Genomic DNA, 19,700 nt, shown 5'->3' on the forward strand with positions numbered 1-19,700 from the left:
CAGTCGTCTGAGGAGAGGGGAAGAGGCAGAGTCGGCCCTGCGTCGGAAGCCAGGAGCGTGGCTGGAGAACGGCCGTGGGCTGTCAGAGCTCTGACCCCATTTCCAAGGGAACCTGTTGAGGGCACAGCTCCCATGTTCTCCACTTCTGGTGGGGCCTCCCCGAGAGTCCTTTTACTGACAGATTCTGGTCTGCAGCCTGGAAAGGCCGAGCAGGGGGTGGGGGACAGTGGCTCCCCAGCAGCCTCACACTTTGCAGGGACTTACACATGAAGGTGAGCTCAAATCCTGCCACATTCTGGGGCTTAGTTTGGGTCTCCTCCTGTTGTTTCAGTGCGGATCTGTTTAAGAGTCATCAGTGCGGGGACCACATCAGGCGGCCACGTTCTAATCCAGGCCCCGCCGCTGACCCTCTGTGCCTCGCTTTCCTTATCTGGAAAAAAGAGATGGTGGCAGGTACCTCACTGGATGTGAGTATAGATTAATTGAATTAAGTGAATGAGAAAGACACCTGGTTCCCTGGGAGTCTTAGTGCCTTTGGCTCATGGCGCCGTCACTGGTTTATCACGCCAGGCAGTGTCCCAGACACAGCGCCGAGCAGAGCAGACTGCCCGTGGAGCTCTTGCCTGCTGTCCCAGAGCTCACGTGCTGGGCAGATGTGATGACCTCAAAGCCAAGGACAGCCGCCCTGTGGGCACTGTGCTCAGTGGCCATCAGCACACCCCATACTCATCAAACGCCCATGTAGTCCCCTGCGGCAGGCCCGGGCGTTTGAGACAGTTCTGCTCTTTGGTGACATCTGGTTTAGAGAAAGCATAAAGATAGATACATGAATGTAACGTAATCATCAGCCCCACGGGAGTTTTCTGGAAAGGCCCCTGGGCTGACTAGAACAACTGTCAGCTCTTCTTGGCCCTCACACAAGTACTTGATGGCAGGGCAGCCTCTGAGTGTTGTGGATGAAGAAGAAACACTGCACGAGGCCCCATTCCAGTTCGTCTTTCCTGTCCCGAGGAAGGCTGCTTCCCACTCTGGGGTTTTCCTCGGCTAGACGTGCCTCTTAACACCCCTTCTTGGGCCTTCCCAGCTGGCGGCTGCTGATCCCCACTTGGGTTGCTTGGCTTGTTCTTCACAGCAGAATTTGGAAAGCTTGCGTCATCAGCACAGCATCTCGGGAGTAAGGGACTTGCACATCACAGCCGCCCTGTTTGTTTCAGGAGCTCGGCTCTCCTACGGTCCAGCCCCATGCACACCCCTGTCCGACTGCCCAGAAACTGGCAGTTCTCTGCTGGCCCATCTCTTCTGAGGGTTTTTCATCAGAAGCAAGACCCATAGGCTCAGTGTCTGCCCCCCCGGCTCAGCCCTCCCGTAACTCTGTGGGAGCCCGGCTGCTTTGGTCAGTGAGTCCTCACAGCTTCTCGAGGAGCCAAGGCGTGTGGAGCGGCAGAAGAGAGTCGAGGCTCCGGAAAGTGACTCACCATGGCCAGCAGTTGGCTAAGTGGAGGGCCATGATTGGCACCCAGACAGTTGACTGCATGCCTGCACTGACAGATCAAAAATACTGGGTTGTCGCAAAAGTCATGACGTGTTTTTTCTGTTTTTCAAACAACAATGTATCATGACTTTTCCAACAACCCAATAGTAGGCATCGCGCCTCCGTTTTGGTGATCAGTAGAAAATTCTCTATGCTCTGTTGCTCATTTTAAACCAAAAACCCACCCACTCTTAATAGGTAGGACTTTTGCTTTTGTTCTGCTAAAAAAACACAACTCTTGCAGCCTATAGTTATCATAGGAAAACCCCCCACATGGGCTGATGCCTGCGTGGCCTTTTCCCAGACTTCCTGGAAGATGAGCACAGTCAGAACATAAATCCAGAGACCCTCAGCCGTCCTGGCGAGAGAGAAACACGTGCTGTGCAGGTTGGGAGCCAGACTTCGATCTTCAGTGCCGAGGACCTTGCTGCTGCGTGACCCGGCTGTGGGGTGCATCGAGCTGGGCGGAGCCGCCCTTGCACACTCAGTATGTGTAGATGGAAGCGCTCCAGTCCCCCAGGATTTACTCCTGCGCCCGGATACTTGTCTGGACGGACCCGCCCGCCGGTTGTCTGGGACTGTTGGAGCTCCACGCGGCCCACCCCGCTGCTTGCCGACGGATCCCCTCTGCGGTGGTATAGGGAGGCAGGGCTACGCTTGCAAGCAGCCTCTTCCACGGCACTTCCCGCTTTATTAGCCTGACACGTTTAGGGTGACACTGTTTGATTAAAAGGTCACTGGAATGGGTTTTGTGGAAATCCGCCATCCCGGCGCGCGTCTGGGCACGGCTGCTGCGGGGCCGCTGTCTTGGTTGGTTCGCAGCTGGCATGTGCTTAAAGCTTCGCAGGCATCTTAGCCCTGGTTCCTCCAACCCTTCTTCCTTGTCTTCCTCTGAAGGAGGCGGAGGGCCTCTCCCGGGGCCTGTGGCGGGAAGGAAAAGGCACTGTTTAAAGTCAGCTTAGGGGAGTGTGCTCGTGAACAACTTGGCCCTTATAAACATTTTTCTGTTTTTATATTAGACTGATGATGAAGCAGGCTCAGAGGGGTGAAGAAACGCCCAGAAACACCAGAATTCTCATGGCTGAGCTGGGGTTGAGTGCAGGGCTGCCTGGCTTCAGGTTCCTTCTCCCTCCCCCGCCCCCGCCAGACCTTCTTTAATCTCTGCTGCTTTGTGGCAAAGTGAAAAGGAAAGCACTCGACTCCTTGTGCCCCATAGTCCTGAGGCACTGCAGAGGTGGGGGCGGGGGGGGGGGGAGAGCGTGGGGGGAGGGAGGCATCATGGCCTGTGGTGAGGTGGGGGTGGGTACACTGTGGCAGTGATTCCTGATGGGGCTACCCCAGTGTTACCGCAGTTAAAAATAAATTAAGTTTCAAAAAGCCGTCTTCTAGATGCTGCTTCTCTGTCCTGAGCCACACACCTGCAGGCCTCCGTCTCCTCACTGCAGCTCCTGTTATTTCCAGGCTGGCCGACATAGTTATGTGTCTTTCAAGGCCAGTGATCTGTGGCTCCCTGTTGCCCTTCTTTTGGGTTTTCTCTGCATGACCTCCCTCCTCCCTGCCTCTCGCCAGGTCACCTCCCTAGTAAGCAGCCAGTGGCGGGTGGGGGGGGGGATCAGATCCCTGACTTGTGGCCAGGGTCTCCCCCACCCAGTGAGTTCATGGAAGGAGCAGAGGAAGCTGAGGGGCTGCCCCGATGGTGATCACAGTGACTCAGAGCCAGAGTGGGCGTTTCCTGACGCTGGAAGGAAGAACGTGATAAACTCTCTGGCCAAGTCTCAACTGGCCAGGAAGCACGTCAGGGATCATTTCTAACCCCCAGAAAGAAGTTTATAATAATCGAATCATGGTATTTGTCACACTGGTCATTTAGAAGATCATGTTGACTGGCGTCTTGACTGAAGAATCTTTTCAGTGATGATGATGCGCAGGATTCAGTCTAGAAAGTGTCCAGTAGTTTCCATGTTACTCATTTCCCAGTTGAAAAACATCTGTTTTCCTTGGAGGGAGGGTGGACAGGGAGAAATACTCAGAGACATTGATTCTAGTAAGAACAGTAGTATTCTGTTCTACTAGAACAGAAGAATGTTCTAGTTCTTCCCCACACCCCACCTATGAGCCATAGGGAAGAACAAGGTGTATGGTGTGTCAGGAAGCAACTGGCATCTGGTAGACCTCTACCGGGGCGCTAAGTTGCAACTAAAACCACGTGTAAGACGTAACAAAACCCCTTTCCTCACTGCCTCACTAACCACCTTAATGGGTGGCTCCATCATAGCCAGTGCTTTGCACTACTAGAGGACTTGGGTTGCACCAGTGTCGATTTTTATCGAGGAGGTCAAGGTCAGACTGTTTTCATAGAGCAATGATTGTAATCCAGACTCTCGCTGTCAGAAGGGACCTTCAACAGAATTCTAGGCTCACCTTAGACACCAGCCAGGCGCTAGGCGTGTGTTTGGAAGCTCATGTGTGGCATTTCCGGCAGAAATACAAAGATGGTGCTGGGGATGCTATTCTTCTCTGCTCCGTCTGTCTTGGGCCAAAGACACATTCTGTTTTTGTTGGGTACAGTGAGCGTGTCAGTGAGTCTTTGGCCTGGGGTGGTCCCAGCTTGCTGGAGACAAGAATGTCATGGCCCGTCCGACGTGGCCTTCCCCGAACGGGAACAGAGGCCAACACGGTGGCACCGCTTTGCCCTCATCACTCACAGCCTTTCATAGCCTGGCAGGGCACTCTCTGTGCCTGGTCAGCTTTGCCCTGAGCTGTTTCTGTTTCCTGCCTGCATCTCTGGGGCCTGGCGACTCCCAGCAAGCTCTTTCTTTATGACCCGCTCCAGGAGGGGCCCGGCAGGGCGGTCCAGGGCCTGGCACGAGGGAGAGGGGTAACGGGAGACACCCACACCCTGTGCCCTGTCTGTTGGTCTCTGGTGTTTGCTGCTTGTCGGACCTTTGTTTTCCCCCTTTCTCCCTCCCTTTACAAAAGTGCCCGTGAGGGCGACTGCCTCCATTTTTAGCCACGTCCCAGTCTGTCTTGTTAATGAGTCTGCTCAGGAAGATGAGTGACGTCTCGTCCAGCTGATTGGCATCTTTAAAGTATGATCCCATGCACGCAGCTGTAGTGTCAACAGGAGCAGTTGTGGAGAAAGGTCTATTAATAAAGGTGTGAGTTCTGGGACGTTCCAGAGAAACAATTCCCAGCCACCCTAAACATTACAGATTTAAGACTGAAGAAGACCGCTGTCTGTCCTCGCTGTTTACTTTGACAGTTTTCAAAGTCGGACATTTGAGGATTCCCAAGTAGGGAAAAAGAGGCGTGCTGGCCTCTGGCACGCACGGCCCTGCTGCGGCCCAGGCAGCGCAGCCCCGCTCGGCGCCCTGCCTTCTTCGTAATTGAAAGGCCCGAAACCCGACTTCTCGGCAGAGAACTAATACGCAAATAAATTGGAGGCTCTTCTTTATGGTTTATTGATGCTGTTTTGACCGAGTAGAAAGATCAGTTACCCATAAAAGCTCAAATATAAGGTTGTTTTTCTTTTTTTTTAAAAAGCCATTGGCCATTTGCAAGAAGCGTTAGGAGATAAAAGGAGGAACGGAGCTAATACCATAATCTAATATTTAGATAAAAACCCAAGCAAAACAATCAGATTTATGATGTTTTTCTGTAGCTGTTTTCCTTGGCACATAACACCGGCAAGCTTGCTTGTTCCTTTCCTTAGAGTTAGGTTCAAAAGAAGAACCAGAGCTTTGTCGTGTTACATGCGTCTTTCTCATTAGCTGGAAACAAAACATTTCAATAATGAGGGCCAAGGGTCTTTGCAAATCATAGCGGTGACACAGTCTTCCTGGTTCTACACAAATCTTGGTTCTAGTTGACAAGTGTAATGGTTTAGGGGAAATATGACTATGTGAGGATCTCAGAATAGTCCCCACCCCCCTGTGCCACCTACACACACCCCATCTCCGCGTGGGGTGTGACTTGATCCAGGCGGTGGCTACGAGCTTGGCCTGTTCTCTTGCACCCTGGAAGGGTTTCCAGTGCAGTTCTGCAGCCGGCACTGGCTGGTTTTGGTCAGCAATCCACAGGAGATGTGGCACCCCAAGGGTGGTGTCCTCACCCCACGGGTGCTGTCCTTATTTATTGCTGTCCCAGTGTATTGCACAGATTCTCAAGGAGCATCCCTAAGTAAAAACAGATTAGACCTGTGGATTCTCCTGAACGGTAAGAGAATTTATAAAAACCCAGAAGGCAGTCATAGCACAATTGCCCCATCATAGAGCAATATCAGCGCTGCTAGGAAGCTTGATTTTATCACATTCTGAGTCTAGAATTTAGATTTTTCTGACAGTATTGAGGTTTCTGTGGTTGATGCTTTTCTCCTTCCACGTTTTTAGCCCTGGATGATAGTAAAACCTTAATAGGATGGGATTTAAAACTTCCCCAACTCCTACCTTAGACATGCCAGGGGTCCTCAGAAGGGGGAACATGTGGCATGTCAGTGCCTAGCAGAATTGGGAGTGAAGTGGCAAGCCAGAGCAGCGGGCAGGTGCCAGGCATGCTCTGTCACTGGTCCTGGCACGGCTGGCTCTGTTGCAAAGACCCGTTTCATTGTCCAAGCAGAGATAGCGTGTGCCAGTCCCTCTGGCTCCACCCACCCTAGGACAAGGATAGATGGGGTGAACCCAGAATGGCCACCCTCTTAGGAGCCCTGTGACCTTGGGCCAGTGGCCTAAGGGCAGAGTCTCAGCTTATCAACAAAAAGAGGGGTGGGGCAGGGGTCAGCTTCTCTAAGGCTCTTCTCTGACACCAGAATTCCATGATGGAAGCGATCCCAGTGCATGCCTCGCTCAGTCTGCATCGGGGCTCAGACGTGCTGTCTTCTATCAACGAGAATTAGAGGACGACAACCCTCCCGGCCTGTCTCGGCGGCCTGCTAAGCGCTGCGTTTGCTCTGGGAGAGCCAGCCGTCAGAGCTGTCTGGCAGGGCATGCCGGGCCAGGCCAGGCCATGGCAGTTTCCGAACCTGCCCGTCCACTTAGCAGAGATGAATTCATTAGCATCACCTGCACGCAGTGCACCAGCGTGGACGTCGCCGAGAATACAAAGTAATCCCAACCAGAGCTGCATCCTTGAGACAGGCCTCCCTGGATGCCTGGCTTTGCTCCTAGATGGAGAATTAAGCAAAAGTGTCTTTCCTGGGGGCCAGAACAAGCCCTGTGCTTGGAGCGGGCCTGGAAGAGGACGCGGAGACCCCAGACTCTTCCTCTCGTCTGTGGACGCTCCGCTCTAAGACGGCCAGCGTTTGTTCTGGTTTGCCCTTCAGCTGGAGGGCTCAGCTCTAGAGGTACCAATGTGTCTTGCTGGCGTTCCTGGAAACTTACCTGTAATTACACGTAAAGTGATTTTCAAAAATGGAGTGAATCATAATTCATACCTTAAGGTTAAGAGAATGCCCCCCTCACCCTCCCAGAAACCTCTGGTGAATCCTTGAAAAAGAAATAATGATTTTCATAGTGAGAAAATAAAAACTTGATTGATCTGAAGCTTTGAGATCTTTGTCCGGTTTTCTTCAAGTGGGATTCAGGCCATCTGGCGGTGGGCTCCCGCTGCTCCAGGGGGTGCTGTGCGTGGTCCGTGAGGGGGAGCCGACGTCCCGGGTTTTCAGTACCAGGCTAATTCCACGACACTGGCTTGACTGAGTATTGAATGTGGGGGGTATGATGAATTTCCTTCTATTTTCTTCTCAAGCTTCTGTCCACTGCAACACAGAGCCTCTGCCTGTTTGGAGCAGGTGGAAGGGAACGCCGTGGACAGGCCGGTGGGGAACCAGTCAGTTTTCTGATCCCTGGACTCGAGCAGCAGACTCCTGCTTTTCTGTCATTTCCTCCCATATTGTTTCCTCCCAGTATGTGTTGTTCTTTATAATTTGAAGCATATTAAAGCAGATCGAATTTCGTCCTCAATCATTTGGACTTCTTAAGCAGATTCTGCCCAGGAGGAACAGCTTTGGGAGACTCACTATCGGGGCGTTATTTCTCCACTTCATGATGATGAAGCCAGTGCCCCAAACTTTAGAGTTAGGAGGCTCCTTGGAGAAAATACAGCGCACGCTTTGTAGAGCAGGGGGCGAGACGGGAAGGTAGCGCTGCTGTCCCACGGAGCAGTGCGCCCAGAGCAGCGCCCAGAACGGTCCCAAGGAGGATCTGCTTTCCGGCTCTGCCTCTGTCCGGGTCGGGGGCCTCTCCGGCGCACTCTGCCAGTGCGTGTCTGTGCTGCCGCAACAGCAAGGCTCTAAAGCACTCAACAGGTCAAGGTTCTATGAATTCTAAATGGCACTTCCCCCAAATCATTATGACTTGTTGGTATTTCCCTGGGCACAGAGCAATTAGTAGATGTCATTGATTAGAAAGCAGTATAGGTTGAGACCTGACATCAGAATTCTAGGTTAGTCATAGAAAGTCGAAGGTTTTGAAATTAATAGCAGCAAAACTGGGACTGAGAGAAGCGCTCACAGTCCAGGTACCCGGAGGAGCTGTCACTGTCGCCCAGCACGGTTTGCCAGGAATCCAGAGCCCAGCCCTGGCTGCCCAGGGGCACCTTCCCCACAGCTGGGGGGTGAGGGGGGTGAAAAGGCTCGGTGATTTTCTCTCCCTCTGTCTTTTCATTCTTGCTGGAGAAGTGATCTTGGATAGAAGAAAAACACATTTGAACTTTGTTAAGTTGCCTTTTGAAATAGAGTTGTTTCCATGCCACACGCACTTGGAGCAAAGTATGTTTATTGAAATATATTTTTATAGAAAATATTACAGAACCTGTAATTGAAAACTTATGGCAGCATTTTGGGGAGTGATATATTCTTAATGTTAATTTGCAGATTAGCTCTGAACTCCCTTCTGCTATTTTAGCACCTTAGGCTGAGTGAACATTTTCCAAGAGTCTTTTCAGATCTAAACTGTGTTTCATGGAATGGAGTGTTTGGTGCTTAAATAATATATAAATCCAGTTGGACAGGAGCTGCTGTCAGTTTTATTAACTTTGACCTTTTCTCCCATTATAAAGATGGTCCAGTAAATATTTAATGGACCCCTTATAGATCTTGACAGTTGGATCCTTGTTCCTGGAAACCGGGATATGTATATATGATGAACGAATGTTGCCTAATCGCTGTGAGTCAGCTTTCAAGCTGGTTTGGTTTTTGGGGTGAGGGGTCCTTCCATCTCCAGCGCTCTCAGAGGTACGGTGTGTGGGGGGAGAATCCAGGATGGGTGGGCTGAGAGTGCCCTTTAAGAGGGAGACAGCAGCGCGCATGCCTCTCTGCTGTCTTGTTTGTTTGAGCAAAGATCAAAGTGATGCCAGGTGGGCCAGATCACCCTGCCACTCTGCAGAGTTAGCAGGCCTCTTCCACTCGAGGAGTCAGCAGGCCTGGAATGGCTGAGCTTGCACGGACCCTGATACGAGACAGAGGAGAAGGAGAGCGGAAAGGAGAGCCATCCCGGAGCCAGGAGGGGCCCTGCCAAGCTGTCTTTCCCTTTCATTCCATAAAGCCCCGCGCATATTGCATTCATTGCAGATTCTGGTGGGGAGGATCGAAGCCCAAGTAGCTGACATTTTGAAACATTGTCTTTCAAACTTGTTCTGTCCCTTGCCTCCATTGATTTCCCATTTAAGAAATCTGTAAGAGAAAAACAAATTTGAGCAAAATTCATTGGTCTAAGATGAGTTGTTAGAGCCAAATTATGCCCCCCCCAGCCCCCAGAAGGGCTCCATTTTTATTCTGAGTGTGGTCTGTCTTTGCCCAGTGCTGAGCAGCCATGAGGCCCGCGGCAGACCAGCCGGAGTAAATCATGAGCCTGTTAAACAGCAATGTGAACGCCCCAGACTCCGACGGCCGCTGGGCGCACGGGGTCACCGGCGGGGCTGATGTTTACAGCCCTGCCAAGAAGCACCTCATTTCAGTCAGTTTTGTTTTCTTTCCCTCTCTGTGTGCAGCCGACGGCTTATGGTGAGACCGTTTGTTTTCAGAGTGCGATTGCCTTCTGCATCCAGGGCCCAGCCCCTCTTACATGGCGGTCACCAGTTTCATTACCGGGAGCTGTGATGGAGCTGACTCTGCAAAGGAAATCTCTGCCTTAGAAGAGCATTTCGAAAAGAAATTGATTCCGAGTTTCAGAATGAATTACTATTACTATATTCAGTTAATTCTAGATAAATGCTTGAATTAATTTGAGAAGGGAGGAAGAACTAAATTGGATGTGATAAATGCTCTCAATCCAAAATCTTAGCTTGGTGTTTTGACATTCGAATGTTTTATTTACACCTGTTCAAAACTGGGATATCTTTCAAGGGTAACTTTATCGCAGAGATTGATGACCCCTCTTCTGATCTAAAATACGGAAGTACCGGATTAAGACAGGAGAGGCGGGAGGAGCTGGCTCGGCAGGGAGTGGGAGGGATGGATCGCGTTTTAAATCCAAAGGTCCTGCTGGCGGGAGTGGGGGTGGGGCGGAGCTGACCGCATCGCGGGCCAGGGGCCTCTCCTGATGGAAATTTCCTACCTCTTGATTGGGTGGCAGTTCCACAGAGACATACATTTACCCGAACTCATCAGACTGTCCACTTAAAATGCGCATTTTATTTCATAGAAGTTATAACTCAATAGGTGATTTTTTTTTTAAAGCCCTACTCGGGTTAGAAGCGGGCAGTATCATTTCTCCTTCTCAACAGGGAAGTTGAGGCCTGGATTAGTAAACTGATCTGTCCTAAGTAACCTCCAAGCTCAGCAGTTCGTTCAGGAACAAAACAGAGGGTGCTGGCCCTGAGCCCTTTTGAGTCGCTCCTCCCTGCCTCCGTCATTTCATTCCAAGGGAGTGTCCATGGAGTGGATCAACCTCTCCACCCAGCTCTCTTCGGGGAGGCGATAGCCCTTTCATCTCCCGTTCTCCCTAACGACGTGGTGCCGTGAGGGAGCGCCTGACACACACATGGGTGTTCCCTTTTCCTGTGTCATGATCTCCTGTGAATCACTCCTTGAAGCAAACTGTTTGCAGCTGTATTTGAAATCATTGAGAATGTTGGAAGGGGGAGGATATTCTAGGGATGGAGAGTTTAGTGCCTCTTGTACAAGGGTCATTTTCTTCTTTTGTTTTTCTTTGCAGTTGCAGTACCACGCAGGCCTGGCATCTGGCCTTCTGAACCAGCAATCCCTGAAACGCTCTGCCAACCAGATGGGAGTGTCTGCTAAACGCCGGCCCAAGGCCCAGCCCACCACGCTGGTGCTGCCGCCTCAGTGAGTAGCTTCCGAGGGCACGCTGGTCCTGACTGGGCTCTGCTCTGTGCTTGTTCTGGCCAATGGGAAGTCATTCTTGTGAAATTGTGTCTTTCTTTTAACAACGGTATCAGTAGATGAGAAACCGGGCTTGTCGGTGCCAGATTTTCTGTAGATCTCCCTGAAGCAGTTGATGTAGCTCGTGGTTTCCACATTTTGTGGCTGACTTTTCCCCTCACAACTCTTTCTTTGTTCCCTCGTCTCCTTCCCCAGTTGTCAGGGCATAAGAACAGCTGTCCTCAGTTTGCGAGTGAGCTGGCGGCAGAGCCCCTGTGGTCAGCTGCCGGCCAGGGAGGTCTCACGCAGGGGCGTGCGTCGGCGCCGGCCTCTGTGCCTGAGTAAGTGGTAATAGACATGCTCTTCTTTTCCTGCTCGCAGAGTTCATAGACACTGTAAGGGTCCTGAAGCCCGGCCATTTGCAGCATGTGTGCCGCCGCGTAGCCCCCACCCATGCAAGCCAGAGCCCCGCAGGGTCCCCGAGGCCCGTCTCGGCATGGCTCCTCCCTTCCAAGCTTAGCGCTGTTGTCACTTCTTTGAACAAGGGACTCACATAACGTGGCTCTTTTGTATCCGCTGCTTTTCACGCGATACGATACCTGTTGAGTTCTCCAGCTTGCCTGTCCCTCTGCTGTTGCACAGTAGTCCTGCGTGTGCTACAGCCCGTTCGTTTCCTGCTGGGAAAGCGTGGCAGGGAGGCCCAAGGTTCCTCAGTGACCTGTTGTTGAGTATGGGAACGTGGCTTGGCTGGACTCCCGAAAGGCTGCCTGGGACCTCGAACACGGCCTCTGGCCCATCCCGCCCTCCCTTGTTCATGCTTCCTTGCAGCCTCGGTTACAAACTTCATTTAAAATTTCCAGTCCAAATGCTCATTTGCAGACAAGACTGAAATGTTTGCCTTTGCTCAAGACCTCATTTATTTTGTGTTTGATTAGCAAATACTTACTGTGCCTGCTCCCTACCGAGCACTGTCCTGGCCTCTGGAGACATGGCCTCGAACGAGACAGACGTGAGCCCATCTTCCTGAAGCTTTTTGTGTGCGGGGGAGAAAGACAAAACGTACCCCTAAACGAACTGACAAACTGGTTATGTTAGTGCCTAGAAAGGGAGCACAGGAAGGTGAGCATCGGCGCAGGAGGCTGCTGCAACTGGGGGGCTGGGGAAGTTCCCCGGGAGATGACACTGGGTGGAGGCCTGGAGGGCGAGGAGGAGAAAGGCTGCGAAGCACTGGGGAGGTCTGAGGAGAGGACTTCAGGAGCGTTTGTCTCACGGACGGCCAGCCTCCTGCCACCGTTTCCGTGACTCAGGTTTTCTTCACAGGCAGCATTTGCTCCGACCTTAGGCTGCTCCTACCCAGCCAGCCACTAGCGAGCACGTTTGCTGCATGGAGGGCGCCATGTTTTTCAGAGGCTGTTGCTGCAGCTTTCTCGGGCAGTGCAAGACAAAGACGCTCAGTGTTTGGCAGGAAGTGCCTTCAGAGCACGGCCCTGGGGTGTCTCACGTGCTGCGTGGCCATTGTGCAGATCTCAGTTTCCAGCCCTCAGAAGTCTAGTGGGTCTTGTAACTTGTCGTTGCCTGCATGGATTGTCTACTGAGGCAAGGTGTTTGGCGAGAAGTGAAAGACTTTCTAATGGCTCCATAAGACTGGAGCCAGAAGTGTTTGTTGCTAACTCTCTCTTGACAAAAGTCAGTTCTTAGTCCATCTGTTCACCATTTGTTAATTTGCATTGGCTTGAAACCTGTTTACAGGTGACATGCTATTATGAGGACACTTAGAAACTATTTTGAGCAGCAAGGCAATCAACAGACTCTGTTCTCATGCCAAGAAAAAAGAAAAAAAAAGAAGTGTTCACAACTGTCATTATAAATATATAATAAATCACTCAAAATACTTAGTCTCAAAGTGAAAAGTGTCCTAAGAATACAACACTGAAATGATTTCCTATACTTAGTAGGCTATTTCCTGCGAAAATTGACTGCTGCCTTTTCACATCATCGAGCTTTCGGCTCACCATATCCTGGAATTCCATTATAGAAGAGCTGTCCAATAGGCAGGGTCTGTGTCTGAACACATCCATCTTGCTGTTCTGAGTACCCACTACGTGCCTCTCCCCGTGGTAGCCGTTACCTGTAAGCCACCAGTAGGAACTCCAGGAAGCCACGGCTGCTGGTCTGATTGGATTTAAAATTAAAAATCAGGACATTGTTAATATATACGTCATATAGATTTTAAAGAACCCAAAGATAATAAAAATATGTGTGTGTGTGTGTGTATATATATATATATATATATATATAATATACAATTTTTAAGCACAAAGACCAATCTCCAGAAAGGATTATATTATAATATCATCCCATGTCACATGCCAGCATTATTGAATCTAGCTGTCAGATTGAAAGGTTGTATCATCTATGAAATACTTAAATTTGTGCAGCAATTAACCAGTTTATGGCTGTACTCTTTAGAAGACTACCAATTTCGGAATTTTTATTATAAGCACAGCATGATCGTTGGCTTTGCCATTAAGAAAATTCTTGTAGTCACTTACAAGGCAGCATCCACACCCTCCAAGGTGGTGTGTTAGTTTCTGTTGTTGCCCCCAAACTAACACTGAGCCCCCACTTCCTCGGGAGCCGGAGTCTGGCCGCAGCTTGTGGTGTGTCTGGCCCAGCATCTCCTGAGGCTGCAGTCAGATATCGCCGGCACAGTCAGCCATCGGCTGGGCTCCGTCACTGCCAGGTGCTCGCTCACAGGCAGGCAGGTGTGACTGTTGACCGAGGCCTTGGTTCTTTGCTCCTGGGCCTCCCCGCGGGGTGCTTGAGGACCTTCCTGACATGGCAGATGGCTTCTTCCAGGGCAGACATCACAGGACGACGGCCAGGAGGAGGCGCTCCTCCTTACGACAGCCTCAGAGGGTGATGGCATCACTTCTAACCCCTTGTAAGGGATATGCATCTCTGCATCTGATGTTCAAGGGGAGGGGGTGAGGCTCTCACATTTGAAGGAAGGAGTTTCAAAGAATTTGCAGATTTGTTTTTAAAAACACCAGAGTCGCCCGTTCCATGAGAGACATACACAAAGGGAAGAGTGGCTGAAGGGGGAAGTCTGTCACTCCCTCCCTTGGCAGATGTCTGCTCAGGGCCCAAAGGGCTTGGTGCTGGGTACTCTAGGGATTTGGACATGAACAAGATATAACTTTGGTTTTCCGGAAGCTGAGCAGCAACAGGAACAAGCAGGCAATGGGGAACTGGAGCGATGGGTGCCAGGCCCCAGGGATGACGCCACCCCAGGGTGCATGAGGAGGCCTAGGTGGCTGCCAAGAGAGGTCACCAAGGGACGCCGGACCCAACTCCATCAAATTTCCCTACTGCCCACTGTGGAGGATGGAGGCTTTGTTTGCTGCAGAGAGCTGGCTGCCTCTTGCTCAGGCTCACTGGATTCCCCAGGGAAAGGCCGCTTCCGAACGGGGTGGAGGCCGGGGAGGGGCGCGGCTGGCTCCTCAAACGCCCTCCTCTGCCACTCCGCGCCTCAGTCAGTGAGTGCCCGGTGGGTGTCTGCGTCGTTTGCATTGGTAGCTGCGTGGCACTGAGGTGCAGCACGCCCACCGGCTGTGCCCACCTGTTTCAAGCCATTAACTGAAGACTGATGCCTGCCCAGGGCCCACAGGGCCCGTGACTTGTGGACTTCTCCAGAGAAGCTGATGCGAAGACATGGCTGTTGCCCACGGCCAGGAGGCCTCGGGAAGGGTGCTGACCACTGCTCCCCTTGGCAAGTGGGATGGATGAAGGTTGAAGCCGATTTTGTGCCCTAATGAAGCTCACGAGACCCTTCCCGAGGCCTTCTGGCCATGACAAGAGTGGGGGCAGAAGGGCTCTTTGTCAGGGGCTCTGGCCCAGGGGATGGCGGCCAGGCCCCTTTCCAGGGATGCTGGTTAGCCAGGCCTGGGCCAGGGCTGGGGCGCAGAATGAGCGTGTGGCTTGTTTTGAGCATCCCCGGATGGAAACAGAACTTTGCAGCTGAGTTTTGGAAAAAGTCATCCAAACTCTGGTAGAAATTCACTAAGTCCTTCTTTCCCTACTGGCAAGTATTAAGTAACAATATTCATTAAATACCACTGAGAGGCTGTGTAATAAAGAAATAATCCTTGGACTAGGTGGCTCTACCTCTCTAGAAGAGGTGAAATTGAGAATATAATTAAAGATTAAAACATTGTTTGCATTCTAGAACAAGGAGATAACTTCCTCTCCAGCGCGGGACCTTATTAATAAGGAAGAGATCAGTTTCCAATAACCAACACTACCAAAGCTCATTTATTAACATCAGTCAGGTCTGAGCTGGCTGACTCGGCCTTTTTTTGCCCTTCTCCTGCCAGGCTGGAGCCGTCTCCAGGAATGGCGCGGGGTGCCAGTCTTGTCTCGGGAGATTGGCCCACGTCTCTCCTGGGTCCTGAGTGCGGGTGGGCGTGTTCACCGAGTGGGGGCTGCCTGTGTGTGGCCTTCAGTCTTGTGATCCATGTTCTCCCTGTTTCAGCCACAAAGCACTTGCCAGTCTTCTGGGCAGGGGTTAAACAGTTGGGGAGACTAGTAAGCCTAGTGGTTGTAGGATTTTATCACGGTGGCTGCGGAGGGATGAGTGTTGTCAGGACGTCACACCTGGTGGGGAGAACCCCTCTGTAGGCGCCTGGCCGTGCCCAGGGCTGTAGTCAGTGGCCCGAGCCGCCGGCGGGGACAGGCAGGAGGCGGCGTGCCTGATTGACTGTAAAAGTTTACGGCACAAGCACCATTTCATTTTCTCCCTCTGTCTTTTTGTTGCTGTTCGCGTTTGTGCGCTTTCATTGCCTTGAAATAGAATCAGAAAGATCTGGAGGCCCAGGGTATGGAAGAGTCTTCTTACGTGTCCGCTCTCCATCCACGATTGGCTTCCTCTCCCTGCTCTTTCACGCTTTTCATTTGAGAGCCCAGACAGGGTACAGGCAGTAACAGTACTTGAAATGTCCTTGCTTTATGTGTTCCTATGCTTGTGTTATTGGCATATAGGAGGACGGTGTCTCTTTCAGTCTGTGTCATTGACTGGGGAAGCAAAAATGTGGCTCAGTCACGGGCCAGAAAGAAACCTTCAGCGCCTAAGTCCTGGAAGGCCTTCCTCTTTGTGGCCCTTCCCCGGCATTAGCTACCGTGTTTGGTTAAACTGGAAGATCCTGGAGGCCCAGGGCTCTAAGTGTCTCCTTCCTGCCTCACCTGGGCTCGGGCACCCATGGCTGAATCAGCGCATCTCGGAGGCTAGTTCCTTTGATGCTGCCCTGCCGGTGAGGCTGACAGCATCTGTCCATAAGCTGTGCTGGACATGTGTCCCTGCCACTCGGGACTCTGCTGAAGAGCCATTGGCATCCACGTGGCTGGAGTGGGCGCCATCTGGAGCAGGAGTGCCTGCCGGCAGTGATGGGAGTAGGGCCTGCCCTGCCGAGTGAGCATGGATGGCCTGACTCTGAGGCGGAGGCAGTGAGCAGGGCCCCAAAGCCGGGCAGAGGCCTCGTGGCATGTGCCGCCGGAGCAGGGGCTGCTGTGTGCAAAGTGGTATATTAGGAAGATTAATCAAGTTACAGAATGCAGATAAATAAGGTAGTCCTTTGTAGCTGTTTAAAAGATAATTGGTTCATGTTACTTATCTTTTATCCCCTCTCTTTGGGCAGGAGAAAAATCTCTAGGAGAAATAAACGAGGAATCCCTCATAAATATTAATGTAAAAATCTGTCCATGGAGAATAAATATAGGGACATTTTGTTTTAAATGCTCTATGTCGTTGTACTTCATTAGCATATATGTTGTAAAAGATCCCTTCCTCCCCTTCAGAAAACCGCATCGAGTCCTAATAGCCCTGGATGGAACTCTGTAGCTCCTCAGGGTTGTCAGGCCGTACATGGACAGCTCTGCTCCGCTCCCCGCTCCAGCCAGGGGCTTTTCTCGCGTTCTCCCCACTCAGAAGCGCTGCTCATGGGGGAGGCCAGCAGGAAGTGCGGGTCCTTCTGTCTCCGGCTGGACCTTCTGCTCACCCTCCCTGGCCCTGTACTAGGCATGTGCATGTGTTGGTGCTGTTCACTCTGCAGGCACCTAATAAGCGCTTTTTAGAGGCTAAGTTCTGCCTGATGGCGCTGGGGCCCCAGAGGCAGCTGAGAGGCAGTGAGTTCCATTTGAAGCGCTAAGTTTGAGGTGCTCAGAAGCCCTGGGAGAAAAACGATGAACTCTGTTTGCCTCAAAATACTCCAGCCTCATACACCTCCAAAGTGCTGGGAGCAGGGGAGAAAGATATGATAAAAAGCAGTTGCTATGAGAACGTCATATTGTGGATGATCTCATTATACTGTTTTATCCACTTTTGTGTATATTTAAAATTTTTCAGTAAAATTTGTTCAATAATATGTGTCCTGAGCTTGAATTGCTGAAGAAATGGGGTTTGGTAATTGGAGGTGCAGAAATGGCAGAAGTCTCGGGAGTGGCTGGAATTCCCTGGGCTCCTGGAAGCTGTTGGGGGGCAAGCCCAGGAGGGGCTGTAAGAGACCTGTTACCCCCCTCCCCCCATCCGGCAGCTGCCTGTTGCCCTCTGCCCTGGCCTCACTCCCAGCTCATCTGTCCCATGTTTGTCTCTGACCCGCTGTGACATAGCCTGAAATTTAAGACTCAGTGTCTTCCATAGATACTGAATCAAAGAGAAACTGCATCAAGTAGAAAACTATGATAAAGAACCTGACTATTAAGCACTGAGTCGAATGTGGCAGCCTGCAGAATCAAGTTAAAAATGATATTTCATTGCATCCTCTAATTGCATTTCTCCTTTACAAGGTGATTTTATCCAGGAAGACAGCTGTCTAATGCGGTTATTACATCACTCTGGCCATTATTGGGCAAAGGAAGAAAAGCGATGGGCGGTTGCGTAGCACAGCTCATCAGATTAAAACTAGCTCTTTTCTTTCTTTCGTTTAATCCCTTTCGCATAACAGGGTCGGAGCTTCAGGATCGTTAATATTTCACACTCTGTCTTTCCCAGCCGGTGGTGGTTGTAAAGGAACTCTTTTCATCTTTCTGTTCTTTCCTGGAAGGGACAGTAAGTTTGGTGGTCTCGTCTCACTCTCTGCATGCAGGGCAGTTGGTAACCACAGATTTTGGCTCACTGATAACCCAGGGTCTCCTTTTAGGGCTGTGAGTGATCAAGAAGCAGTGGGCCAGCTTCTCTGTCACCTGTGCTGAGCTGATCCTGTAAGCCTTCCCCAGTGCTGTGACTGCAGGAAGGTGGGAACGGGTGTGCCTAGGAAATGGCTTTGCCTCCTGGCTCGGGCCTTTTAGAGCAGAGTGGATTTTGATTGGGTGGTGCCAGTCACTCTGGTAGTCCTCATTCATGGTAGAGACACAGGGATTTTTTTTTTTTTAATAAAACATGAAAATCTGTTTTCAGCAGGATTGTACTATTTCTAGTTTCCCGAGACAGTGGGTCTGTCAGCTCTTTGATTTGTTTAGTGTGGAAGGAACTGGCCATTGCCCTTCTGTTTGGAGGCAGTTTCTAGAACTAGATTAAGCTCTGAGTTCAGAGCCTGCTGGTCCTTAGTGTGAACAGTCAAGGCTAGTCCTCATTCTGGGGACAGTCTGACAGCTGGTGGCAGTGGACTAGAATAGGATCCCATGTAAAGAGACCAGCTGGCCAGCTGTGGGGTCCAGCTCCTCTCCAGAGATGAAGGGGCCTTTAAGAGTAGTGAGTCCTGGGTCTCCTTGGTGGCACAAGGGGTTAAGCACCGCACCATGAAGCAATCCGCAGCCTCTGCAGCATGAGTTCGATTCCCAGCCGGCCAGGGAGAAACCCACATGGCGCAGCAGACCTATCCTGTCGCGCCCACTGCCCCCTCAGCAGTGTATTTCAGTCTGCCTGTTCTGTTCCCCGCTCTGTCCTCGGTGAATCCTCTCACCCTCCTGCATCTCTGGCCTGTACCCCAGCTCTTGTGTGCATAAATAAATAAATCTTTAAAAAAAAAAAAAAAGACTAGTGAATCCCAATCCTGGTTGCACTTTAGAAGCACTTGGGGGGCGGGGGGAGGGCGGCAGTCATGTGTATTTTTCAACAGCTCCCAAGATGATCCTTGTCTGCACTGCTCCTGAAGGCCTGAAGGCCACTCCCAGGATGGAGGGATCTGGGAAAACAATTGTTAGAACGTCTGTAAGAGGAAGGGAATGCCTGTGGTGGGAAAACTTGGAGGATCTTATTTGCTCAAGAGATGGGAAGCTCCTGGAATGTGGCACTCGGAAGAAGGTGGAGCCTAACTTGGCTCGCTTCTTCATCAGCTCCCAAAATGTGTCTAGGGTCATCAACTCCGGTCATTTCGCTGACCAGTGTTAGCCTGTGTCTTTCAGAAAAAGGCTGCTTCACTTTTTTCCTTTTTATATATTTTATATTAGTGATGTCGCCCTTCTATGGAGTTACTACCTACACCTAAGCATTTCCATTGTCATTGTGGGTGCTTTTTTAAGTATATTTATGTAACTCAGAAGTACTCACTTTTATCCCAGATCTAATATGTATTCTTTTTTTCTTTACGGCTTTAATGAGGTTTACAAAAATACAATGAAGTGCTTATCTTTCAAGTGTATACATTTTGGTGGTCGTTCATACCTGTAAAACTATCACCTTACCCACCAAAATCAAGATAATAAACATATTTATTACCCCCAAATTTCCTTATGCTTATTGTAATCCTGCTTACCCTTTAACCCCATCCCCAAGCAGCCACTGAGCAGAAAATGCAGATTAGTTTGCATTTTCTAGAAGTTTAGTTAAATGGAATCATATAGTATATGCTTTTCTGTAAT

General features: G+C 50.8%; 1 protein-coding gene across 2 annotated transcripts in view; it reads left to right on the forward strand.

Annotated features, from left to right (window-relative positions):
* The window catches only part of MED27 (mediator complex subunit 27), a gene marked incomplete at its 5' end in the record, with an annotated part of 159,652 nt that overhangs the window by 44,485 nt on the left and 95,467 nt on the right, over positions 1-19,700 (forward strand). For both annotated transcript variants that reach the window (XM_084236091.1, XM_084236092.1), the window contains one exon: positions 10,681-10,811. In XM_084236091.1, coding sequence (XP_084092217.1) covers positions 10,681-10,811 — 131 coding nt within the window. The remainder of the gene's footprint in view (positions 1-10,680; positions 10,812-19,700) is intronic.

The sequence above is a fragment of the Talpa europaea genome, assembly GCF_964194135.1.
Source record: "Talpa europaea genome assembly, chromosome: 7".
NCBI classification, from domain to species: Eukaryota; Metazoa; Chordata; class Mammalia; order Eulipotyphla; family Talpidae; genus Talpa; species Talpa europaea.